Source organism: Eretmochelys imbricata, chromosome 17 (genome assembly GCF_965152235.1).
Source record: "Eretmochelys imbricata isolate rEreImb1 chromosome 17, rEreImb1.hap1, whole genome shotgun sequence".
Taxonomy (NCBI): domain Eukaryota; kingdom Metazoa; phylum Chordata; order Testudines; family Cheloniidae; genus Eretmochelys; species Eretmochelys imbricata.
Window position 1 is genome coordinate 1739954 of NC_135588.1, and position 26699 is coordinate 1766652.

At 51.0% G+C, this 26699-nt stretch overlaps 1 protein-coding gene and 1 long non-coding RNA gene across 6 annotated transcripts in view; one reads left to right on the forward strand and one right to left on the reverse strand.

The window, feature by feature from the left end:
• The first annotated feature begins 266 nt into the window (after positions 1 to 266).
• Positions 267 to 2852, forward strand: LOC144276617 (uncharacterized). The gene is made up of 2 exons (XR_013348289.1): positions 267 to 712; positions 1169 to 2852. It is a non-coding gene; the product is annotated as an uncharacterized LOC144276617 (long non-coding RNA).
• Positions 2853 to 5839: 2987 nt separating this feature from the next.
• FLOT2 (flotillin 2) overlaps positions 5840 to 26699 on the reverse strand; it is a 32452-nt gene continuing 11592 nt past the window's right edge. For 2 of the 5 annotated variants that reach the window (XM_077836898.1, XM_077836900.1), the window contains exons 3-11: positions 21842 to 21932; positions 13966 to 14089; positions 13437 to 13555; positions 12816 to 12929; positions 12590 to 12709; positions 10700 to 10914; positions 10254 to 10437; positions 9794 to 9943; positions 5840 to 9282 (exon numbers count right to left, since the gene is read on the reverse strand). In XM_077836898.1, coding sequence (XP_077693024.1) covers positions 9244 to 9282; positions 9794 to 9943; positions 10254 to 10437; positions 10700 to 10914; positions 12590 to 12709; positions 12816 to 12929; positions 13437 to 13555; positions 13966 to 14089; positions 21842 to 21932 — 1156 coding nt within the window. In that variant the 3' untranslated portion in view covers positions 5840 to 9243. Of the gene's footprint in view, positions 9283 to 9793; positions 9944 to 10253; positions 10438 to 10699; positions 10915 to 12589; positions 12710 to 12815; positions 12930 to 13436; positions 13556 to 13965; positions 14090 to 21841; positions 21933 to 24119; positions 24211 to 26699 lie in introns of all 5 variants that reach the window. The other 3 variants (XM_077836902.1, XM_077836901.1, XM_077836899.1) reach the window with 2 other exon arrangements.

Consider the following 26699-nt stretch of genomic DNA (forward strand, 5'->3'; position numbering starts at 1 on the left):
GAACATGTGTGGGGCACTCACTTGGGATGTCACTGCGTGCCTGGCCGCTGGCCTGGCCGAGGGGCAGGGCTCAGGGTTCCTGGAAGCCGCTCGCCTGTGAGGCCTGTGATAAGGGGCTGGATGGGGCGCTCTGGGCAGGAGTTGCTGATAGGCAAGAGCCTGCTGCTTATCAGGGGCCCTGCCCTGGCACCTGGGTGGGAGCCTGTGCTCTCCTAGCAACCCTGCCAGCATCTCGGCACTGCCCAGGTTGCAGCAGGACCCCAGGCTGGAGCTGCTCTGATCCTGGCAGGGAACACAGGGGTGGGGAGGCTGCGGGGGCTCCTGTGTTCTCCTAGGAGCTGGGACGGGTGGGAGGTGTCCCAGCGTTCCACAGCCCGCAGGGTTGGCCTGGGGGAACCAGCTGGCAGCACCCAGGAGACTTTCAACTTGTGCTAGCTTACCGGACAGGAGCCCCCGGGCAGGTCCAGCCTCCCCGCAACATAAGAACGGCCACACTGGGTCAGACCAATAGCCCAGTGTTCTGTCTTCTAACAGTGACCGGTGCCAGATGTATCAGAGGGAATGAACAGAAAAGGGCAATTTATCAAGTGCTCCATCCCCTGGCATCCAGTCCCAATTTTCGGCAGTCAGATTTAGGGGCAGTCGGCATATGGGTTGTGTCCCTGCCCAGCTTGGCTAATAGCCATTGATGGACCATCCTCCATGAATGTTGGTAATTTTTTTTAATCCAATTTTACTTTTGGCCTTCACAACATCCCCTGGCAATGAGTTCCACAGACTGACTGTGATTGTGTGAAGAAATACTTCCTTGTGTTTGTTTTAAACCAGCTCCATTGCAAGACCCCTGGTTTGTGTGTTATGGAAGGGGTAAATAACACTTCTTGATTCACTTTCTGCACATGAGCCATGATTTTTAGACCTCTATCATATCTGCCTGTCGCCATCTCTTCTCCAAGGTGAACAGTCCCAGTCTTATTAATCTCTCCTCAGACAGAAGCTGTTCCAGACCCCCAATAATATTTGTTGCCCTTCTTTGTACTCTTTCCAATTCCAATACATCTTTTTTGAAATGGGGTGACCAGAACTGCCTGCAGAATTCAGGATGTGGGCGTACCATGGATTTATATAGCAGCATTATGATATTTTGTCTTATGTATCCCTTTCCTAGTGATTCCCAACACTCTGTTTGCTTGGACGGCCGCTGCACATTGAGGGATGTTTTCAGAGAACTCTCCACAATGACTCCAAGATCTTTCTTGAGTGGTAACAGCTAATTTAGACCCCATCATTTTCTATGTATAGTTGGGATTGTGCTTTGCATCATGCATTACTTTGCATTTATTGATATTGAATTTCATCTGCTGTTTTTTTGCCCAGTCATTGTTTTGTGAGATCCATTTGTAGCTCTTCACAGTCTGCTTTGTAACTATCTTGAGTAGTTTGTACCATCTGCAAATTTTGCCATCTCACTGTTTACCCCTTTTCCAGATCATTTATGACTATGATGAACAGCACTGGTCCCAGGACAGATCCTTAGGGGACCCTGTTATTTACCTCTCTCCACTGTGAAAACTGACCGTTTATTCCTACCCTTTTGTTTCCTATCTTTTAACCTGTTACTGATCCACAAAAATAATTCCCTCTTATCCCTTAAGTGCTCACTTTGCTTAAGAGACGTTAGAGTGGGACCTTGTCAAAGGCTTCCTGAAAGTCTAAGTACACTGTATCCACTAGGTCCCCCTGTCCACATGGCTGTTGACCCTCTCAAAGAATTCTAATAGATTGGTGAGGCCTGATTTCCCTTTACAAAAGCTGTGTTGACTCTTCCACAACAAATCATGTTAATCTCTGTGTCTGATAATTTTGTTCTTTACTGTAGTTTCGACCCATTTGCCTGGTCCTGAAGTCTGGCTTACCGGCCTGTAATTGCCAGGATCGCCGCTGCTTTAAAAATCAGCATCATGTTTGCTTCCACCAGGCATCGGGCACAGAGTCTGCTTTGAGGGATATATTGCATAACGCAGTTAGCAATTCTGCAATTTCTGGGGGGTTTTCGCCTTCCTCTGCAGGGTGGGGCACGGGTCAGTTGGTGGAGGATTCTCTGCACCTTAAAGTCTTTAAACCACGATTTGAGGACTTCAGTAGCTCAGACATAAGTTAGGGATTTGTTACAGGAGTGGGTGGGTGAGATTCTGTGGCCTGCGTTGTGCAGGAGGTCAGACTAGACTACCGTAATGGTCCTTCTGACCTTAAAGTCTATGATTCTATGAATTTCATATCTGAGTTCCTCCAGGACTTTTGGGTGATACCATCTGGTTCTGGTGACATCTTACTGTTTAATTGATCAGTTTGTTCCAAAACCTCCTCTATTTACACCTCAATCTTGGATAGCTCCTCTGATCTGTCACCTAAAAAGGACTCATGTGGGAAATTGCCCTCACATTCGCTGTGGTGAAGATGGACACAAAGAATTCATTTTGCTTCTCTGCAACGGCCTTGTCTTCCTTTAGCACCTCAATCACCCAGGGGCCCCACTGATTGTTTGGCAGGCTTCTTGCTTCTGACATACTTTATTTGACATTCAGCAGTTCTACGTTGAGTTGATTAAACAAACATGGGAGGTTGGGGGGGGAGGATGCAGGGTTCATTACAGCTTTAAATATACATGACACGTTTTATTGCACGTACTGTCCGTTGCATCTTACAGGTTTGGATTGGCTTGGTTACTTTGCAGGAACCATTTCCGGTGCCACACGCACAGCATATGGTTTGACTTCCTCTTTTCCTCATCTTTACCTTTGTGAAACTTTAGATTTTTGTTCTTTAGTTGATATTAAATAGTTTCCCAGGTATAGGTGGCTGAGACAGTTTGGTTTTTTAGCCTACTGACCTATTTACTTATTTTATTTAGCACAAACATTTTGTTTTAACCTGATGATTTACTGACCTCCCCAATTCTGTCTGCAAAGAAATGAGCCCCCCACCCCTCCTTGGGTTAATTCCTCAGGTCAGACCCATGGTCCAGCTAGGCCAGCGTCCTGTCTTCTGACAGTGGCTGGCACCAGATGCTTCAGAGGGAATGACCAAAACAGGGCAATTATCGAGTGACCAGCCCGGTCGTCCAGTCCCAGCTTCTGGCAGTCAGAGGCTTAGGGACACCCGGAGCATGGGGTTGTGTTACTGACCATCTTGGCCGATAGCCGTTGATGGACCATCCTTTAGGAATGAATCTAATTCTTTTTGGACCCGTTATAGCCTTGGCCTTCACAACATCCCCTGGCAGCAAGTTCCACAGGCTGACTGTGCATTTTGTAAAGAAAACACTTCCGCTTGTTTGTATTAAACCTGCTGCCTATTAATTCCACTAGGCACTGCTGAGCCCTTCGCTGCAGCGTCAGAGCTAGGCCAAGGTGGGGAAGACACACTGCCAGCGGTAATGCAGCCAGAGGGGCTCGGGGCCTCTGGTGCAGGACCCCAGGACCTGGCCTGCACACACGCTCTGCTCCCTGGATGTGCTGGGGGCCCAGGCCCATGTGTTTGCTCGTAGATAAGGGGTCCTCCAGCTCTCAGCCTCTGCTTGGACTTCAGGAAGTTTTCACTGTCCCCACCCTGCACTATCTGCAGCTCCACAGGCGTCAGACGCACACTCTTCAGCTGTTTGTCTTTACAGGGTCCCTCAGTCAGGGGGCTGCCAGACACCCAGATCTTGGCTCGGCTTCCAAGCAGGAGCCAAGTTTTGTCCTTACCTCCTACGCCTCGCAGTGGTTTTGTAAGATGACTGATATCTCCACATGCAGCTCTGCCAGTGCCCCCCGCTATCCCAGCCCGGGCTCTTCCTCCCACTCGTCTCAACCCTGACCCCACGCCCGTGATGTTCCTGTCCTGGCTGAGGGGGAAGGGTGACCCGGCCTGCCCTGCTTCAGGATTTCTCCTACACAGGCATTACTGTAAGGCTAGCAGGATTGGGATGCCCTGACCAAGCCGACCGTCCATGGTGAGCTGCAGGGGCAGGTGCGTTAGGCAGCAGGGCAGGCAGGGGCAGCCAGGACCCATTGCTTGTGGGGCAGAGCAGTAGCTAAATGGACAGGGATAGAAAATCAGAAACACTTACCGGTTTTAGCTTCCGATTGCCACACTCTGCTCCTTTAGCCGGGCACTGCTGGGCCCAGAGGCTGCAGAGGCCACAGCTTGGGGACTGGCGCTGGCCAGAGCAGGAAGCGTAAGCAGACAGCAGGTGCTGCTGCCCCAGTCCATGTACAGTGACAGGGACTCACTTTAAACCCAGTTTCTAGAAGGGCTGAGCCAGTGATGAGCTGCCAGAAGCTCAAGAACCGGGTCCTTCACTCGCGCCGGGTCTCCGGCAGCACGTCCTGCAGTCCCTCCGGGTCTTCGGTGGCACTGAAGGACCCGCCGCCGAAGACCCGGAGCGAGTGAAGGACCCGCCGCCAAAGGGCCGCCGAAGGCTCAGTAAAAATTCACAAGGGAGCCTCCCCAGCCGAGAGCTCAGGCGGGACGGACAGGACGGTCCCGCGGGCCACATCCTGTCCGTCCCACCTGAGCTTCCCCACCCCTTTAACAACCGGTTCTAAACCGGCTTCAAAATTTAACAACTGGTTTGCGAAAACCGGTGTGAACCGGCTCCAGCTCCCCACTGGGCTGAGCATGTGGTCCCGGGAAGGGCGAATGTGACTGAGGCTCAGGGCAGGCAGATGGTAGGTGGCTGGGACAATGCAGCTGGATGCCTGTTTGCCCAGCCAAGAGCCCAGAGATTGCATCTAATTTGTCAGCATGTGGCAGCTACCCTCACCTTCAGCCAGCAGGTCCCAGCATGTGCTGTGGCCAGGCCGCACTGACGCAGGGAGCAGCGTGGGCCAGACCCGGTCTCCATGTGCCATGGCTAGGCACTGAGGAGAGCCCAGAACAGCCACGTTCCCCAGGAGAGGCCAGAGTGTGCTGTGCGATGGGCTCCTGCCAGCCTGTCCCAGCTGCGGGACTGACATCCCTGCTGTTTCTGCCCTCTGGCAGCTGCAGGCACTGGCCCCATTTCAGCCTCAGGCTCCGTCTGGTGTCAGAGCTCCGGCAGTGCTGCCTGGAACAGGGATTAACTACCCCTCTGGGGCAGCAGAAGCCCTGGCTGAGGGCAGGCAGCACCGCCAGCCTGGGGCACATGGAGCTGTGGGATGCTTCCCCTGGGCTCAGTAGACTCCGCTGCCTGAGTCACCTAGGGAAGATGAGCTTGTTGGCAGCAACCTGGTAAATCCACTTGGACGTGGAGGGCAGTGTGGCTGAGTGGTCAGAGCCGGGACCAGGCCCGAGGGTGGCAGGATTCTCCTCACCTCTGCCATGGACTCTGCGAGGCTGGCCAAGGTGGTCGCCTTGGAGGCGAAATGCGAGCTGGGACCCCTCTGGTGCAGTGATGCACCCATCCACAGTGGCTTCCTCCTGCCATCTACCAGCAGCTGGTATGAGGCTGGGCTCCCAGCTTGAAACCGGCAGTGCTACCCTGTAGGAAACACAGGTGAGCTTGGCAAGAAGCCCAAGGCTGCCCACCTGGGCCTGATAAGAAAGAGGGAGAGTTCTGGCCCAGTTGAAGAGTTGTGGGTCCCAGAGCAGGCTTGGGATGAGGCCAGTTCTCAGGGCAAGGCTGGCCCTTTGAATGCTGCCTGCAGGCCAGCCCCTGCAAACTACCTGTGTCCGCCGGCTCCTCCAGCTAACTCCCGCAGCAGCTGTGGGGTCAGTGGGAGGCACAGGACAAGCAGACCCTTCCCTCCGCCTGCTGGGGCCTGAGGGGAAGTGGAGCCTGCCCTGCAACAGAGAAGGAAGGAGTCCGAGCAGGGCATGACCGACAGCCAGTGCAGCATGGTCATGCTGCCTCTTTATTACACAGTATGTAACATAGCAGCAGCACTGTGGCATGCACAATTTACATGCAGATACGAACAGCCTTTACAGAGCAGTCAGCTCCTGGCCTGCCGTCGCAATAAGCTAGTTCCAGATATACAGAGTAGTGTGTCTGGGGCATACGCGCAAGCCAGCAGATAAAACCATCCCTTCCCCTCCTGTTGTCCAGCTAGCTCCTCCCTCCCGATGCAGAGCTAGCCTCAGCCCTGAGAGAAGCCCCAGGAGGCCGGACATTCCTTCATTCCTCGTGTTTCCCCATGGAAATCCGGCCAGACCCAGTTTCAGCTCTACATTACACATCCAGTCACATCCTTGAACTCACCCCCCAGCTCCCAAAGAGGGAGGCACCGTCCCAGCTGCAGGGAGACGGGTAGCAGCCTGCCAGAGCGCACACAACTCGGACAGTTTTTCACAAGCCGCCCCACGGCCAGAATAGTGTTGAGGAAAGACACAGATGGTGGGAAACCAGGGCATTCCCTGTCAAAGCCACGGGATTGCTCTGCAGGGAGGGTCTTCCACGGGACACACAAGACAGCCAGAGCCCCTCGTGCTGACCCAGCCGGGGCAGGGAGGAGGAAGAAACGTAACTGGCTGCAGGCAGCAGTAGACGGTCTCCTCTGCAGACCTGGGGAGTCTGACTTTGGCAAGGAAAGAAACTGGTGTCCATGTGCCAGGGGCTGTCACAGAAGCGGGCACTGTACTTCAGCGTAGGATTCACACTGCAGGCCCCAGGAGCAGAGCAGCAGGGGGCTGTGGGTGAGGACTGAGGGCAGGGGGAGAATGGGCACTGGCCCTGTGGGCACTAGGCCTTGCCCCCCCCCCAGTTCACCACCACCAGCAGCTTTATTGTTATGCTGATGGGCTTGGCACCTTTGCCCGCCGGCCACGGTGCCTGTGTCCTTGCTAACCTGACAACGTGAGAGACTGGAGGCCAGAGCATTTTCAAGGCCTACTGCCATGCACAGTTTCCCCTAGTTTAATCCCCAACCCCTCTTTGGGCCTGTGAAGCTTCCGGATTGGTCCCTATAACGCAGATCAACTCCAACCAGGGCAAGAACACTCAGACCAGCACACCACCCCGCACAGGCTAGCTGTCTATAAAACAACTGAGACAACCCTGAGGCAGGTCAAGCAGCACCAGGAGCCCTGGCGTGAGGCCCTTCTGCTGGGGGGAGCGACCCACGCACGGCTGTGCCCACCCTGAGCTGGACAAACCACCAGGGGAAGAGGAGCTGGCAAGAGAGGGCACTGCAACAGACACGAAGAGGAAAGCCTTGGCTACCACTGGCAGGAGAAGACACTTTGGCAGCAGCAGAGTGGCCGTTGGCACAGCTTGGCACCTACAGCAGCGGGATCAGTCACACCGAGGGACAGGAAAAGCTGCTACACAGCAGCCCAGGATTACAACAGCTTTGGGACGCGAGTGACACCTCACACGGTACTCAGCCTGTGCCTGCAGCAGGGGCCGGCTGCTTTCCCGCCTGCTGCTGCCACGGCCACCACATAGCACGACTGGGGCTTTGTGCCTTTACACACAGCTTCAGAGGGGACCCCCAGGACTGAAATCCACAGCGCCTGACAGCTGGAGCTGCACAGTCTGCCTCTGTGACCAAGTCCTTCTGTGAGAGCCAGTTGCCCCCTGCGATCCATGCCAAAGGAGGGCAGCCGGGGGGAATGGCAGGGAGAGCGTGGGACATGGAGCTAGGACTCCGGGCCACGTGCTCAACAAAATTAAAACAACCAACAATCAGGCAGTGTTCGGATTACAGCCCCGGAACCCCCCCACCCGGGCGAGGGGTTACAGCCCCACCACGCCCAGATCCCTCCTCGTGCCCCCTGGCTGTGCCTACACGGCCAGTCCCTGGTGCACCTGTACCAGCGGGAGTGCTGACGGACAGCAGCTCCGGCATTTTAACTGCAGTGTCCGGGCCGCGGGGACACCGGCACCCTGGCTCCCTGCCATCCTGAGCCTGGAGAGCACAGGGCCCAGCATGCACAGCTCCAGCCAGATCAAACCTTCCGCAACCCAGTGCCCCTGCAGGCTGCACCTCAGGGCCCAGATGAAGGAAGCCAAGGGGCTACACTGCCCCCTGCAGTGTCTGGGCCGGGCCTTGCCGGCTGCTGAGAGAAGCCGTTCAGAGGCTGTGTACAAAAGGGAGCCAGCAGAGCCGTGACTTCCGTGGCCCTTCCAGAACGGCAGCTGGCTTCCCACAGGAGCAGTTTCTTTCCCAGCATCAGGGCAGGGTCTGCAACACACCTGGGACAGTAGGCTGGCTTCACCCCGCTGACTGACAGACTCAATCTGGTGGGGCTGCAAGCAGTTTTCCCAGGGGAGCGGGCAGCTGCCTGACACACACTAGAGAACCTGTACTCGCCACGCTTCCAGCCATGCCACTGTGCACCGCAGGCAACAGCCGGGAGAGAAAGGGGCACTCCCGGAGAAGTGCTCATCCCACACTTGGCCCCAGGGCTCTGCCTGCTCTCAGGCAGAGGAACCGTGGCCCCCGGATTAAGTCCCACGTATGCGGCAGCATGGCATGGCCACAGGCAGGCCCTGAGACCTGCACCCTGACAATGCAGTTGGCTGGGCAGATCTCAGCAGGCTCTGATAGAACTCATGCATTGAGTAAGAAGTCGCCCGAGGGTGGCTCCTCTCTCAAGCCCTAGCCTGGACTGGGCCCTTCAGAACTCAGAGTGGTCCTGGGGGCTTGGCTCAGGGCAATCTTGCTATGCTTTGCATGCCCTGGGGGTAATGTACAGGGGGGAGGCCAGCCAGCGGGTGAGCACAAAAGCAGTTGTGAGCAAAAGGACGTGGGACTCGCTAGATCACGTTTGTAACTCGGGCAGACAAGAGGACGTCCTGCTCAGGGTTCTCTTCCAGCAGCTCCACGCACCGAGAACACTACAGAAACAGGCTTCTGCCCTAAGGAAGAAGTTTGCAAACCCCTCCATCCACGCTCCTCACTGCCCCAGTGACTCCTCCCTGAGCCCCCGGGCTTCCAGCTCACCCCTCTCGGCCTCTCTGCCCCTGAGCTCCAAACAGAGGACAGAGAACTTCAAGGCACCAAGATTGCAAGACCAGACAAGCTGCCAATTATAACCGAGGATTCAAATCGATACTCCAGACTAATACAACACACAATTAAACTTACAAAATAAATTCCCCTTAAGAAAAAGAGACCAATTTAACATGCATCATTCTGGTCCTACAAAATAAGGCACCAGAGCTTAAAAATGAACTTCCAATTGTCTCTGATATAAAAGGATTTCCCAAGTGTTAAAGGCAGTTGAAGTAAGAGTGCATAACGGGGAGTTGTCATCACTAGCTTTGGACTGGCGGCCTCATGCCTGGGCTCCCGTGGCTTTCTGGATCAGGGGGATCTGCAGGGTGGGAGGAGAGAAGCTGTTAAGAGCGTTGCAGTGGGACACGGAAGGTGAGAGAGCCAGCCCCAGGCTCTCGGGCTGAGACTCTGCAGCCAGAACAAAGGCTGGGGACGACGGGGAGAAAGCCGTCAGGGAGAGGGGAAGACATCAGAGACACAGGTTTGAGCTTTGAGAGGTGGAGGGCACACTGAAAGCCCCCTTCTGCCCCCACAGCACATCATGGGAAGGGATCTCCCTTGTTCCCTTCCAGGAACTGCAGCCATGACTTGGCCAGGAGTGTGGGGCCACCAACTCTGCACAGTGACCCCCCAAGCAATGTTGGTCAGAGCAGTGGAGAGCTTCCTCAGTCCGATAACATTCAAAGGGTGTAGGGAGGGGTAGGATCGAAGGGGTTTCTAACTGGTGCTGTGGATATGTAATAAAACCACAAAGAAAGTTAAGGGCAGGTCCCCTGAAGTGGGAAGAGGCCTCAGCTCTCCATGTGACAGCCCCGCTGGTCCCAACTCACCTTGGACAGATCGACGCCAGTGAGGGCATGCACAGATGCGGGGATCTCAGCCAGCAGACGGTTCAGATCAGACGTCACCTTGTTATTGTCACCACTGAGGATAACAACCTCGTCCACTTTAGCCAGCGGAGCGGCCACCTTGGCAGCGATCTGTGGAGGCGCAGGGGAAGGAGATCAGAATGAACCAGGGACCTTCTTTTCCAGCAGGAGGGGGCTGCTTGCAAACTTGCTGGCCAGACTTCAAAAAGGTTCAGGTATAAAAGTACACCTGCAAGCATGTCCCCATTGGTGCCTGACTGCAGGAAGGCTCTGAGCACCCGATCTGGCCCAGGACTTAGCCACCAGGCACGGTGCTGGGTGCGATTCACAGGCGCAGCAGAGCCAAACCTTTCACCGACCTTTCCCACAGCCCCCTCCCTGCAGAGAGGCTGGCTCAGCGACTGGCGTTTGAGCCTCTCACCTGTGGCAGAGCATCCAGCACCAAAGCCATCTTGGCCGCATCACCGTACTGCTGGTAAGCCTCTGCCTTCAGCTTCATTTTCTTTGCGTCTGCTTTCCCGATGGCTTCGATGACAGAGGCCTCTGCCTCACCAATTTTGCGGATCTTCTCTGCTTCGGCCTGTGCAATGAGAACCTGCTTCACCCTGGAAAGGAAACAACCCCTCCTTGGAAAGAGCCCAGAGTCCCGCTCCTTAGCAGTGCGCTGCTGTGGACAGGAGGGCTTCTGTATAGTAGGGGTCGGAAGGGCCCTCGAGAGCCCCCTGGGCCAGGCTCAGCATGCTGGGACTCCCACTGCTCCCAGTGCAGGGTTCAACTCAAAGGTAGCTACATTTGCTCCCGTGCAACTCAGGCTCTTCGCATGCTGCCAGACTGAGTTTGGGCACCTGTACCCGCTGGGCCACTCACTTCTCGCCCTCGGCGATCTGCTGCATGCGGTGTGCCTCGGCCTCTGCCGGCCGCTTGATGGTGGCTGTCAGCTCCTTGTCCATCCGGATGATCTCCTTCTCCTCAACGTCAATCTGCTTCCTGCGCTGCACCACCTCGATCTCAATCTCCTCCTGGCGGATCTTCTGCTGCTCCCGGGCACCCTGCAGCTCATAGGCCAGCTGGGCTTCGGCAGTCTGTACACAGAGGGGAACAGCACACAGCCGGGACTCCAAAGGCTTAGCTTACAAAGCTGTTAGTTCTGCCTGCCCAAGCCTAGCTGAGACCTCAGAGGCATGAAGAAGGGGAAACCCTCCTTGTGCTATCTGCCTCCTAGGACGCTGGATATCCTGATCTAGACAACCCCAGAGCTCAAGTGACTGCCCCAGCACCAGGGATTAATGGATGGCTGGAGCGCAGCGCTCCCCCTTCTCAAAGGTCACCTGATTCCAGACTTTCTCCCAACCTCACTCACTCACCCAGTCAGCAAGCTCGAGAGGTGACAGTTTCCCCTTGCAGCAGCTGCTGCCCTCGCTTTCCCCAATATGGGGAAGGAATACAGCTCCCTGGGCTATTTTAGGAGTTTGCGATGTCTGCATCTGTAGTGGGAGCAGGAGCTCTGAACCTGGCTCTGAGGAGATCAGCAGCATTGTTCTTCCCTTGCTATTGCAACTTAGAACACAAAGTCACTTCAGGATTTCCAGCCCTGACCCACTTGTCCATTTACAAAGGCTCTTCGTGCCCACCCTTAACCCTAACTGAACAGAAAAGCTTGGCCGCTGACCCAGTGACAGATTGACATTGCTGCCTTCACCAGCAAGGGAAGCAGAAGGACCTTGGCGGAGAGGAGACAGGATGACCTGCAAATGCCTCACCACCCAGAGTGAGTGGCCTCGGCCTAAGAGGTGTAAGAGCCTGCAGAGAAGAGGTAACTGCTCCCTTGGGAAATCAAAGACGCTCCCTCTCTCCTGAAGGGAATCCTCCCTGTCCCATCCTGGGAGCTGGAGTCACAGCGAGGTGTTCTCCCTACCAGCTAGTCCCAAGCAGGGCTTGGAGGAGCCCGTGTCCTGTCCCTTGGAACACTCTTCCACTCCGCTCTCCCCCAGTCCCAGCTAGCCCCCCGATATGGGAGGGGAGGAACGTGCTGTGAGGAGCACTCAGAACTCTGCTGGGCCAGCGACTGCCCAGCTTTGCTCAGACTTTCTCCACAGCTTTTTGTCCCATGTGCCCAGCCCCTTGTCCCCCTCCCTTCCAGGAGCTAGTGGCTGACAAGCACCAGAACACATCAGGGCCAGTTGGATTCCACTTGGGAAACCTCAGGCTAAGGCAGCACTTGTCTAACTGGGAAACTGACCCCACCTTTTCTTGCACCTCGTGGCTAATGAACCAGCCAGTTCAGGTGCTCTGAGCATTTCTCTTCCTCCCTTCTGAGGCAGTACAATCGCCCTAAGCATCCAACACATCCGCAGAGCTGCCAGGCCTGGGGAACCTACGGTTTCTTACTCAAAGGATTTGCCAATACTGCAACCAACCTGGAATGTAGAGTCTACAAATCTGTTTGACAAGCGACATCTTCAGCATTTATCAGTGTAAAAAGGGAGAGAAGATGACTAACTACAGACCCCAGAGAGAAAAGGAGTCCTTGTGGCACCTTAGAGACTAACCAATTTATTTGAGCATGAGCTTTCGTGAGCTACAGCTCACTTCATCAGATGCATACCGTGGAAACTGCAGCAGACTTTATATATACACAGAGAATACAGACTAACACGGCTGTTACTCTGAGACCCCAGAGAAGGGCAGCCAGAAAGAACCCACTGCTATTGATCTCCAAGTCAGAAGTCCAGCCAGGGGGAAGCAGGACACTCTCACCTTAATATTAATCTCCTGGCTGAAGGCAGCCTTCTGCATCTCAAAGGCCCGTTTGGAATCGGCCGTTTTAGTGTCTGACATGAACTTGACGTCCAGCATTTCCCTCTTGCACTCGGCCTCCTGCAGGAAGGAATCACACCACACACTCAGATACGCAAGGACATCAGCAGCCTTGGCAAGCAGCTGAAGGATGACACTCCCTTTGGGGGACTGCTGCTGAACGTACCCGAATGCCAGCATCTCGCTCAGCCTCTGCCACGCCAATGTCGGCATCTCTCTGAACAACGGCTGTTTGAGTCTTACCCAGAGAGCTTAGATATTCCACCTTATCGTACACATCCTAGACAGAGGGAGATACTTCAAAATCATCTACCGCAAGTCATTCCATCCCAGACCCCCACCCCTCCTTCTCAGAGCACCCAGTGCTCACAACAACAAAGCAGCTGCTTCGCTCCAGGATATGCAAACCTGCCTTGCCAGCCCACCTGGGAACTGAAGAGATGCAAAAGGGGGAAGGTTACCACGCTGAGGAGGCAGAGGAGCTCTCTGTGCAATGCCCTTGTGACTCCCACACGATAGGGGAACTGCAGCTATGTTTACAGAGCCGGCCCTGGTGGGGCGCTGAATTCCAGCACTTTGCATACAGAGAACTGAATGTATGGCCCATATTTTATACCAGTCTGCAGCTGCTGTTATGGAAACTCTAGCAGGGCACAGGCAGACTGTAAATCCTACAGAGACCTTTCCAAAGAAGTTAGGACCGATAGGTTACTGCCCCAGAAGCATTGCCAATTGGCCCAGTGGGTTCGCCTTGTCCAGCTGTGGGGTTCCCTTTGCCCGGCTGTACCTTGATGGTAAAGCTCAGGATCTCGATGCCCATGCGGCCCACGTCTGGAGCTGCCACCTCCCGCACCAGCTTGGCAAACTGATCCCTGTCCTGATAGATCTGTTCAACTGTCAGGGTGCCTGGAAAAGGAAACAAAGCCAAAGCGCTATTGCACGAACAATGGGAAAAGCACAACAGGTGGGCAGTAAGCTTAGGAGGTACCAGGGAATGAACAGGCCCCATGTTACCTCCCGGCTGTTCAAGAGTGGGAAAAGGGGGGTCAGGTTTGGATGCGACAGCACAAACATTTGCCCAGGCTTCGCCAGGCCTGCCTACATCTCAATTTCACACTTTCCCATGACGAGGAAGATGCCAGAAACTCCGACTATGAAAAGCAGTTGTTCAGAGTGATGCTGAAAAGCTTAGCTTGTTTCTCTAGCACCCAGAGGGCAGCGAGGGAAGCAGCCACCGAGAGCTGCACACGCAGAGGGGAAACGCCGTTCGAGGCGCTGGCTACTGTGACGTCAGCGGCAGGGTAGTTGCACCACACCTAAGATGGATCGCAGATGCCCCTCCAGCGTTTGAAGGACCACGTTCTTAATGTCTTGGACGTTCTTCCCCAAGAACTGCTCACACGCCACAGCCAGCAGCTCGCTCTCGGTCATTATTTTCACCTGGAGAGAGGAGAGGGAACAGTGAGATAAAGGTCAGTCTAGAGGAACAGGCACCCGGCAACAGCAGCAGCATTGCCACCAGGGCCTCCAGGGGACCCGACAGTCACTCCAGGGGACCCGGCTATTTCCTCAGCACCAGCAGCAAGAGTGCAGGGGACACAGCTGACCGAGCACTGGCAGTCACTCCAGGGGACCCGGCTATTTCCTTAGCACCAACAGCAAGAGTGCAGGGGACACAGCTGAACGAGCACTGGCAGTCATTGCTGCTACGGAACGGCTGCTGCAGAGTGAGCAGAGACGGAGAGCAGAGACAGAGACCTCTCCAAACCCATGACTACAGCTGCCCTCTGCAGGGTGGATCACTGCAGTCACCTCCACGTCAGTGCCAGCAATAGTAGGTGACTCCACTGGCCAATGCCAGAAGCTGGTCCAGTGCGCACGCCAACAGGACCCAATCAAACCTAACAGGTGAAAAGTATTGCAGAGGTGACCTGACCAAGGCCACCATTACCATGCAGATACCAAAATACATGAGAGAGAGGTTTACCCAAGGAGCAACGTACAATGCACATTTAATTACCTTCCTGCTTCTCGCTCTTCCTTCGCTAGGGCTACTCCTTCCACAAACACAAACGCCGGAGAATGAGAAAAACCCAGATTTGTCCAAGGAGCACTTGGAAATCAATGTTCCAAGTCACGTTCCAAATGAGAAACGGCACCCGGGGCGGGCCATCAGACACGGGGTCTGCTGGGCTCTGACCCTGCCCATCACAAGAAGTTTGCCAGCCAAGTCTGCAAGCGGCCCAGATGAGGAGCTCAGCCTGTCATGGCAGTCCAGCTCACTACTGGGAGACGAGACCGTCGTCTCCCCAAAGGGTACAGTCACCCCTGGAGGCCCCTGGGGGAACTGGGTCTGACCAAGGAATCATCATGACAAGGTCACTGGTCAGGTCAAGCTCTCTTGCAATCTCTCTGCAGTAAAACACAACAACTTTCAACTCCCAGCAGCTTTTCCATTAAGATAATCCAAGATCCATGTACCCGCCGGGCTCCGAGATGGTTCTCTTGGTATGGGACATGCTCTTTTAAGATAAACTTAGTTTAAATTCAAACCTTACGGAGTACGTTACCCTGTGGAGACCCCAGGCACACACTGCAGCTGCTGCCACTCCGTGCTAATGGCGTGGCCATGGAGTTCTATTAATCTAGCATGTAGCTGCCTTTTGTTAACAGAGAGCTGCAGCTCATGGAAAAAGCAGATCCCAACATGCTATGCTCCATCTTAATCTGAGTGCCCACTGCTGATTACTAAGGTGAAGCATTGCATGCTGTGACCTGAAGTTTCCATGGATTATGTGACCCAGGGATCTCCTGATGCCAACTAGCAGAGGGCACAGGGGTACACAGTGATATAGGGATCCCCGGGGTTCACTGAAAGAATGCCAGGTAAGGTGTCTCCTGAAAGCCTGTGTCAAATGCTCATGAAAATCACTGATGGAGGTAGGAAAAAGATTCGGGAGTTATGTAATATTCTAAAAATGATGTTCTCTAGGCCTGCTAGTTAAAGGCAGGTCACGCAAAGGCAGTGTGCCTGGAAACAGGCTTCTGCAGAGCGGAGGGGGAGCCATCTCTCCCAGAGGACCATTGTGTGTCTTACAAAACAGGTCTATTAGCACACCGAGTCAAATGTTAATGAAGAGCTTGTGGAGATTTCAGAAGGTAATAAACAGGAAGAGGTAAATGGAGGGTGGGGGGAGGCTCTTTTCAGGTGAAGAACAAAGGTCTGGGCTGGTATATCTGGGGGGTGCAGAGAGACGCTCTTCCATCCTTCAGGCAGTGAAGACAAGTTGCCAGTGAGCTTGATCTTATGAAGGGCGGGGTGGGAATCACAGCCATCTTGGCTGAAAACGCTGGGAAAAGGACTTGGAGCGAGCTGTCCTGTGGGAGACCGGGAAATGTCTTGTGAGTTACGTTTACATACTAGCAAGCCTGTTATGATTTACATGTTTACACACTAGCAAGCCTGTTACGATTCCCTTGTATATGTAACCCTGTCTCCAGTGTAATTACTTTCTATCATTTGAATCTCTGCTCTTCCATAATAAACGTGCTGTGTTCACTATGAAGAGATCTATGTGCTATGTGTTAAGCGGACCAGTGATCCTGGGTGAACAGTAGTAAGTGGTGTGTACTGTTCCTTTGGGAGTAGGGACTCTGAGTGTTCAGTGGATCAGGGGCCGGGTGCTCCCCCCCTTGGCGCTCTGGGGATGGTGTGTGCCTACTGCTAACCTGCACATAGTGAGGCCTGGCTGGTGGAGTCAGGGAGCTGATCCACAACCACAGACAAGGCTTCCTCACGCCAAGGGCAGGTGGTAGCAAGGTGCCTCGCAGCCCTGGGTATCCCGGGATGCGTCACAGGCTGCCACTGCACAGAGGACAGCTCGAGCCATCTGCACCTTCTCACGCTACTTAGAGGTGACTCTTGAGCAGCTGGCAAGTTGCTCTGGGCTCCTCGAATTGAGCCGTTTGTGGCGGAGGGCCTCATTCCATTAAGAGAAATGAAACCCTGCTGGGCCGGGTCTCTCGTCAGCGCTGCCACATTCATAGCATTGCAAGGAGGATGGATTCGGCTACCACTGGCTAAGATTCTGACACTGCCCTGAGGCTGAGAGTCCTCCAACAATTTCAAAGCACTGCACGAAGCACTTCCGGGGCGCAGCTGCAGAAGTTCTCGATGGGTTTTCCTAGATGTCTCACCCTACCACCTAGGGGAGCAACGTTCAGGGCTTCAGCATGTAGAACTGACCAATGAAATTGTTTTTAATTGTTCACTCTATTGATATAACTTCATAAGTAAAGTTTTATGAATGAAACTACATTCATTCATAAGCCAGGTACCCCAATAACTGGCTAATTGAGTTTCACTTTCAATCCAATTGCTGCTTAAATCACTGAAACTTGCACTGCTTCAATATTGTAACTCCTGCTCACGGTCATTCATTGTACTTGTCTATATTGTAACTTCTGTTCACTGTTTGCCATTCCTTACACTTGCCCATGTTGTAACCCAAACTCCATTTTAACTTCTCCCAAACTCCATTTTAAAATGCTAACTCCATTTTTGCAAAACCCTGCTGTAATATTGTTAGTGTAGTTTAGATGTGTGAATGAGGTATGTATGGATGATGGACTCAACCTCCAGCCCCAGCCAGTCCTGATGAAATAAAGTGTAAACACCAACGGCTGAAGGTGCAGACAACAGCCCTGACAAAGCAAGAAGAGTCCACCCTCAAAAGAAAAGAACAAAAGTACAATTGAAGAAACATCAAAGCCAGGTCCCAGGCTGAAAGTCATGTCTGCAATAGACGGGTGATCAATCACATCGGACCCAGAGGCAGCGTGACACAGCAAGACCTATAGACTCTGGATTCAAACGGAAGCCTACAAAAAGGATGGGTGAGATGGAAGACTTTGGAGGGTAACACTCTGCTGCCAACATGGAAGGGCATTGGTGCGCGCCCAACAGAGACCCAGCCCTTCCTTGTGCCCAGCTTTCCTGGCCAGTTAGCCGCCACAAGCTACAAACTCAAGCTACATTCAGGACTGGTAACTATACAGCAGCTGCAGAACATTTTGGTGGGGGGGGGGGGGCGGCGGTGTATATACACAGGTATTAGATATTGGTTATTGGTCATAAATCAAATTGTGTTATAATAAACGTGACATCTTGTCTTGTCCCCTGAAACGATCCTGTGCAGTTCTGTCTGTATAACAAGCACGCTGCCCAGGCAGAGGGTGCAGACTTAGTGCTGGGAGAGGAAAGGGCATTGCAGTTCTCTGAAACTACCCTTACATCTAATCATAAATGATCTGGAAAAGGGGTAAGTAGGGAGGTGGCAAAGTTTGCAGACAATTCTAAATTACTCAGGATAGTTAAGTCCAAAGCTGACTGTGAAGAGTTACAAAGAGATCTCACTACACTGGGCGACCGGGCAAGAAAACGGCAGATGAAATTCAACGTTGAGAAGTGAAAAGTAATGCATGTTGGAAAACAATCCCAACTGCATGTACAAAATGATGGGGTCTAAATTAGCTGATGCCACTCAAGAAAGTGATCTTGGAGTCATAAGAATATGAAAATGACATTCTGGGTTGGACCAATGGTCCGTCTAGATCAGTATCCTGTCTTCCATCAGTGGCCAGTGCTGGATGCTTCAGAGGGAATGAACACAACAAGGCAATTATTCAGTGATCCATCCTTTGTTGTCCAGTCCCAACTTCTGGCAATTGGAGGTTTAGTGGCAACTGGAGCCTGGGTTGTGTCTCTGACCGTCTCGGCTAACAGCCATTGACGGACCTGTCCTGAATGACTTTAATTCTTTTTTGAACCCAGTTATACTTTTGGCCTTCACAACATCCCCTGGCAACAAGTTCCATAGGGAAACTGTGATTGTGTGAAGAAATACTTCCTTGTGTTTGTTTTACACCCACCAACTATTAATTTCATTGGGTGACCCCTGGTTCTTCTGTTACATGAAGGGGTAAAACAACAATTCCTTGTTTACTTTCTCCACATCATTAATGACTGTATAGACTCGATCATACTCCCCCTTGGTCGTCTCTTTTCTAAACTGACCAGTCCAAGTCTTTTAATCTCCTCATACAGAAGCTGTTCCATACCCTTAATCATTTTTGTTGCTCTTCTCTGTACCTTTTCCAAGTCTAATATATCCTTTTTGAGATGGAGTGCCCAGACCTGCATGCAGTACTCCAGCTGTGAGATTGCCTTATTTCCAAGAGAGCAATCTGTGGTTGTCACACAAGAGGGGGTCGCAAGGGCCATGCAATGCAGAGTCCCTGCACAAGTCAGCTGTCTTAGCACATTCAGCCTGGGCTTCAGACCAGGACTCTTGCAAATACCACAAACAATTGTACAGACTCGGCAGCAGAATGCACAGCACGAACCAAGATCAACCGCCGCTGTGCGTCTTCCAACAGCTTCCCTTCATAAAAGAGCCATTTCAGTGCAATCGAGTCACTGAATCCCTTGTGCTTCAGCACTGGGACACTGCTCTTAGCTCTGTATCTCAGGTGCACTCCCAGAGATGGACATCATATCTGACACCCCTCTTGGGTAGAGGGACCCTGCAGTCCAGCTGCCTTGACCCTGGAACCAGTGCCTCAGCCCCCCGCTGCTTAGACAAGTTTCCCCAGGGTCCACCTGGCTGTGGGAGCTCTGGTTGCAGGGATGACATGGCAGTAAAGCAAGGAACACCAGCTCAACCAAAGAATCTCTGTAACCACTAACAGTGGATTCTTAAAAATCGAAGGGTTACAGATTTATGGAAACACTCCCATATGCAACCCCCCGGTTCGATCTCACCACTCCTGTGCGACCTGGCTTTGGTGTTAGCATCCTTAGGCCAGGCACCTCTTCCTGCCAGCTTGGCCTTGTCTTTTGAATGCAACAGTCACAAGGCCTCTGAGCTCACAGAACCCCCTCCTTAACTGAAGTCTCTCCTCTTAACTAGTCAAGTGGAGAAACTGCAGCTGTCCCAGCTGCTGTTTAGGTTGGTGTGTAGTGAGTCCTCCTGGCAGCAAACTTCTTGTTCCTGTACAGAAGAACCATTTAGAGCGGAGGACCCTCTAGGAGGTGTCCCACCCCCTAGCAAAGCACGGTGCCCAGAATAGACTGCCTCTGTCAGGACCAGACTTGTTTTCCCAGCATGTCTTGGATGGAGGTCACAATACATAAGTGACAGGAAGTTTACAGTCCAAATGGCATCATAACACCAAACGGAGTTTATGATTTGAACCCCACATACCTCCAGCCTGTCACATAGGGCACAGCCACAGCATGTGATTTTTTTCAAATACCATTCAAACAATTAAAGGAATTTTCAGCAGGCATGAAGTCGAAGTGCTTCTGCAAAGAGTCCCATTTTAGCCAATCAGTATTGCCATCCCCAGGTCAACCTGGCATTAAACGAGCAAAGGCACAAGCCAGCCAGCTGCAGGGTTTAGTGTAGAGGTACAGATCAATACTGCCAATCCCAGTGTGTCCCAAAGCACCCCACTGACACAGAAAGTGATGTGCTACCAAGTGTTAAAGGGTCACTGCCCAGGGACATTCTTTTTGAAGCGTGTCCTTATTTATGTTACAAACACTTTAGAGTATCAAAACAAAGCATCAAACTTTTCTGGAGTAAGATCCTTTGTCTGCTTGCTGCATGCCTTGGAGAAGGCAAACAAACTAGTCAGTTCCACTTTGATTTCTTGTCAGTGTCATTTTCTATCTTTATGCACTAGTGCAATACTGCAGTGGAACAATGCAACACAAAGGAAAAAAGTTGATTTACTTTAAAAGCCTTTCTAATGGAACTCCATAAAGTTATGGCAATATTTGTCTTATTTTGTAGGTCTCCCCACCCCATGCTTAAAACCTATATGAGCTACATGTGACCAGTGGATTCCTTTACAATTCTACCCCAAACAGTTACAAATCCTTAAAATTAATTCTTGATCCAGAGGACAGCAACACATTTGTTATTGGGGTTCTTGTTTTTGGCAGCAAAGAGCAATGAGTGCTATGAGAGGATACAAAATAAATCAAGTGAGCTCTGCACTGGATTTTAAAATGGGACATTCAGCAGCCCGTGTCATAGCAAACGCTGAATCAGTTGGTATCATAGTCAGCTCTCCATTATACTATTGCCACAGTAAAGCCACTGGCAATCAGGGTTTCCTAGGAAAGAATGCTGCAGAATTAGATCAGAGTGAGGGCTGGCTACTTAGACAGCGTTTATGAAAACAGAAGAGTGTCTCTGGATATATGAAACCACAGTGTGAAGTGCACAACTACCTGCATTTGGTCCTCACTTTGGCCCAATATGCAAGAAATTCTGTGGTTATGTGAACGTTAGCAGTCAAGTGGAAATTAATGATTTGCTAAGACTGACATATACAGTTTACATTGTGTTAGCACTTTCCATCTGAAGTTCTCAGAGTTTTTCCAGATGTTAATGAATTAATTTGCTGTCCCCTGAAAGGTAGTTCAGTACCATTCCTATTTTAGAGAGACAGCCACATAGTGGTTAACTGGCTTGCCATACAGAACGCCTGGAAGAGATCTGCTGACCCCCAGTCCTGTGTTCTAACCACGACTATACTCTCTGAAGCATCAGTGCGGATACAGGTTATCGTTTGATGACTGGGGCTTGCATACACCCATTCTGCTGCGCATGACAGTCTGGAAATGCCAGTGCGCTCATGTTTGTTATAAAGACAACATTCCGCACTCCCACTTTAGAACAAGGCCGTAGACTTTCACGGGTTTAAGGCCATTTGCTACTTACATTTCTAGGAAATGCAAAGCAACAGGATGTGATTTCAGAACAAAATGGTTCAGTTCTGGGAAATGACAGATAGAGCTCAAGGGGCACTGTGGTACGTTACAGCTTTTAGAAGTAGGTCACGTCATCAATACACACCTCATGCTGCATGAATGAATGAGACAGAACATTGGAAAAGAAGCAATGATTCTGTGGAGGGTGGGAGAAGTCACATCCCTCCCTCACTCCATGGACATGCTGTAGTATGAACTGACAACAGAGACAGTGTTGTTGTCATACAAGAATTCATTTCAGAGCAGATAACCTCTGTTCCTGGACTACAGCAACCTTTCAAGAGGAAAAAATTAGGAGGTAGGTTAGAGGCATGCATTCCTGAAATGATGTTTTGGAGTTACTGTACCTGTGCCACACCTGTGACAGTTAAAGCTACCCCCTCCGCCGTCTCTACGTCCTCGCACCTGGGCTGTAACGTCATTATCTCTAGGGAAATCCTGCCAAAAAACGTAGAACATTTGCACGTTTCCAGGTAACACACTGTCAGCGTTTCCCCTCTACCTCCTGCCCTAGGCTACCTGCCACACTCCTTATAGGTAATGTAAAGGATGCTGTCCAGTGACGCGGTTCATAATTAGAGAGGTCATTTTGGCCAAGGAAGTAAGATTTTCAAATAATGCTTAGACATCTTCTAAACAGAGAAAGGCCGGGAAGCCAGATTGAACAAGATAACATGACCCCCTCCCTTTTACTGAGTTAACTAGCAGGTTACAGGCTAACCCGCAAAGACCCCTCTATCTGAAAGTTTGTATATTACAAATTGCCCAATAAAAAGGCAGCATATGATCTGCTTGGTCAGTGTCACTAGTTTTAAAAGTACAGTATCAGATTGAGAACACTAGGCCAGATTTCATCTCTCTAACTGGAGTAGCTACACAGATACCACAATACCTGTGCAGACCCCATAGGCTCAGACATTCATCAAGAAGTACTCTAGGGAAAGAGCTCAGAGAAGAGTCACAAGTACATTTTCAAGACATCCTGGCCTGTAGTCATCCTTCCCAGTCTCACTGTCCAAGACAGGAGTTGATTTTTTAAATAACTAATGTCCTGGTAATCAGGATATGAAACCAAGGACTGAGAGCCACCCCACTTTGCGTGTATGAGCTTGGGAATTCTAATCCAGATGTAGGTTGTTGCTTCAGGGCAGCTCCAGGCATCCGAGCAGTCTCCCATTTCCTCAGTGACTCAAAGCTTACGGAAATGGAGAGCCCTTGGCTCTCTAGGGCCACGACTACTTTTCAGTATCAGCTAAACAAACAGGAATTTTAAGCTATTGGGCTGTATCAATCCAATCCTTTTTCCTCTTCATTCCTTGCATTGGAATCCTGCTAGTTAGGACCAAAGTACACTGGCAGAGCCCTGTGCGTAGGAGGGTGAAGGTCAGTGATTGGAAGAACAGAGGACACTGCCTATCAGGAGTTAGATAGAATCATAGAGCTGTGTGCACGCCCCAGACTCCTATGCAGATACATATAATAAAAGGCATTGGAATTTTGAAACCATTATAGGAGAGTAAGTATGACTTGGCTAGCAGCCACTACAAACCAGCTCTGAATCAAATCAAAGAGGCACAGGTCAGAGGGTTTATGTCAGCGAACATCAGTTCACACACATGAGATATGAGTAGGCAGCAGTATCCACTGAACAGGCCACTTTACCATTCTGTGAAATCATTCAAATGTACTGCACTGAGTCTGCGCTCTGCAATCACCCTAATTAAACTGGCATGCAGGCATGGGAGCTGATTACACAGATCCTGCTGTACAGTACATACAACCGGGTATCTCTGCCAGGCAAGTTTATAGCTATATTTAACAGTTAATACAGGGTTGTAGTTGTGTTAGGGAACACTTAATTGTCCTATCTACGCTATGAACTATAACAAATATGGTAATGAGTCCCCGATTCTGCTGTAGCTTTAGCGTACATGAGCCCTTGGAGCGGACCAAGATTCAGCCCAGTGGAAGGAAACTCACTGATAAATAATAAGCACTTACACAGATGCTTTAGGCGCCATAAAAACATCAGTCAAATGTGAAGCAAAACAAGATGGGCTCTTTCCATACTGTGCTTTTAAAACACAACAACATTCAAGATGGGTATTACCGCCATGTGGGGAATAGAAGGACTTGGTTTAATCTCACAGCACAAGTTTGGGAACAAGTCAATGAGCCAGTCACATTAGGAATTTTCCACATACAGCTTTAACTTGAACAACAAAAACCCTACATCACAATTTGCCCCTCCCATCTCAAATAAGCCTGACCTGGGTTTGGTTTGCGATTGACATGTAGTGTTGGAGGCCCGTGTTCTCACATGGCACACGATGAGGACAGTGCCCTCATAGGAAAGAGGGAATGTCTGCAGCATTATTGAAAGGAGCCAGCCTGGCCCTGAATTTGGAATACGTCAGTAGCATCTCTCTACATTACCTACAGAGCTATGGAGTGCACCAGAAGGCAAACACCAGAGAAGGGGGCAAAAGAGGAGGGTGTTGAGATCTAGTTGTTGTCCCACTAGAGGAAAAGTTAGTGTTTATGTTATCCTGCTGCTGCTGTTGCACAAAATGGAAGGGAGAGAAGAAGGTTAGACACAATGTTAGGAAGCTGGTGGGTTATTACCTGTGCAACCCCTGTTACGTACAGTGGGACCCCCTCCGACGTCTCAATATTCTCACAGCGACAGAGGATGGTCATAACCTCCAAAGACAGTCTGAGCAGCGATAAATAAGGGTAGGATAGCAAATACACAAAGCAGTTACCAGAGAATAATCGACACAACGCAAAGGACAGACGGGACTTTCAGGTTTTAATTTTCCCCCATCACTTTCCACGTCTCCCGCTGCCCACTCCTGAGTCGCTAACATTGCCGGGCAGAGATACAGCCCAGTCTCTCTCTGCCTGGGGGCGGGGGCGTTGCCACTGCCTAGTAGCTTTATTTAGATTGTATAAACGCAACATGGTTTGCTCTGTAATTTTGGCTGTGAACCCTACATTTAGATATTCTGCAAAACAAAAGCTTCCTGCCACCTGGACATTGCTGCTACAGCTGTTCAGGAATTTTCTGTCAGTGCCCTTTTCACAAAATCAATTCTTTTTTTCAGGGAATTTTCAATTTTGCCAAAAAATTCAATTTTCCACTAGGAACATGAAGTGACAGTCCCCACCTGGAAGGCTCTTGTCAGTTTCATTTTCTGCCTGCCAGGAGAAAGTGAAATTGACAAGAGCCTGCCCCCAATGTGCTGAAACATTCCATTCCAGGCCTCCACATTTGAAATTTCAGAATTTCTGCCCACAGAATATTTCCAAAGCTGTTAATTTTTGTCCTGAATCAGGATGAAATGTTTTATGAAACCTCAAAATTTTCTATGGGATGGACATTCTGTTTTCTGACCAGCACTAAATACTACTTCATCTTCCCCGTTCAGAACCAGCAGGGCTTCACTCCGACAACTGTGCAATATCTGCAGCTGTTCTGGCTTTCCCTTCTGACTGGTCCTCCTGGGGAGATTTTCTAGTTCAAGAGAAGGAAAGTCTCATTCTCTCGGGCAAATGGGAATGCAGGAAGCTTCATTACTTACACTGCACTTAAGAGTTACTCAGGAGGTCACTGGTTCTTGAAAGAAGAATCAAATCCTGCACTCAGGTCTTGACATGCCTGGTAAGGTGCCTCTGAGCTCTCTATAATGTGTGTAATTAAAGCTATGTCTACACTGCACACATTACAGCAGTGCAGCTGTAAGGTATGCAGCGTAGCTGGTCTTTGTCACCAGGAGAGAGCTCTCCTGCCAACAAAATAAAACCACCTCCAATGAGGAGGGGTACCCTTGTCGGCAAGTGCTGTCCACACCTGTGCTTTTCATTGGGCAGGGGTGTGTTTTTTTCACACCCTTGACCGACAAAAGTTTTACTGATGAGAGTGCAGTGTTGACATAGCCTAAGCCTAGGCACCTCTTGTAATGAACGACCTGGTAGCCCAGACTTTTGATTAACATTTATATTGTGGCAACACCAAAAGGCCCCATTGTACTAACTAGCGTACAAACATTTAGTAAATTACCATCTCTCCCTGCCCTCCAGCCACCCCACATTTTAACTCTTTAGACAAATTCTCAGACCTCTTGAATAAGTCTATTCCTTCTGCAAATGATGTGTCAGACCCTCTCTTTGGGCTTTCTCAAGCAACTTAAAAAGGGAACCATTTAAACACAAAGGACAGGAGCCATCTGTTCAAAGTGTAACTATTCTCCCAACGCTCACATGGTGTCAGACTTCTGAAGCGGTGTAGGGGAGAAGCCTGACACCACTGAAAAACCACCATCCCATAAGCATCAGTTCTCCTGTGCTGCATACCACAGCTGGGCTTTTCTTCATTTTCCCAACTGACACGAGCGCTACTAGAAAGTCTGTTAAAACGCAAGCATTAGTTGACATGCGGTTGGAGTGCTATAGTGCCCTGGCACTGTAACAGCCTAGTGTGGCAGCCACCAAAAGGGAGACCTGTACAGGTGGTGTGAATCATTTGCAAACAGCATCAGATGAGAGCTTGCTATGCCCACAAGCTAAGTGGCCCGGGGCTATCCCGAAGCGAAGGGCATCTAAGATAACGTGTCATTTCTATTACGATGGAGGTGCACAGCGAGGACAGCAACATGCTAACTACATCTGACAGTGGCAACACATCAAAAGAGAGAACAAGTGATGAGGCCAGCCAGTGCAGGTTAACTACAACAATTTGGCCTTCACTCTTATTGCAAAACCAAAAAGTCTCGTCTTTCTCCTTTTCCCTATTAATTCTTATAAGTGCGGAGGAACCCCACACAGGTCAGTTGGATGTTACGACTGTGTTACTTATTGTGACATTCCCATGGACCTGCAGACTAAGCAGTTACTATCACAGCATGTTAGTTCAGAGACTGAAGCAACAACAAACAGCAAGCAAAACGCATGGCTGGGATTGGGGAGAGAGAGGAAATCCCTTGGTTTTAAACAGAAATTTGGGCCCAATCCCAAAGTAACAGTTAGTTTTTGAAACTATAGAGGGCTGCATACCTTTAGGAAAATAGACTTGAGTAAGAGGAGAAGAAAATTGCTCCTCACTCCATCCCTCCCCCTGTATGTTCAGTGCCACCGGCAAATCACCAGCACCCTTATCAGAAAGACTGGCTTGGCAATAGCTGTCAGACATATGGCTCTCCCAAC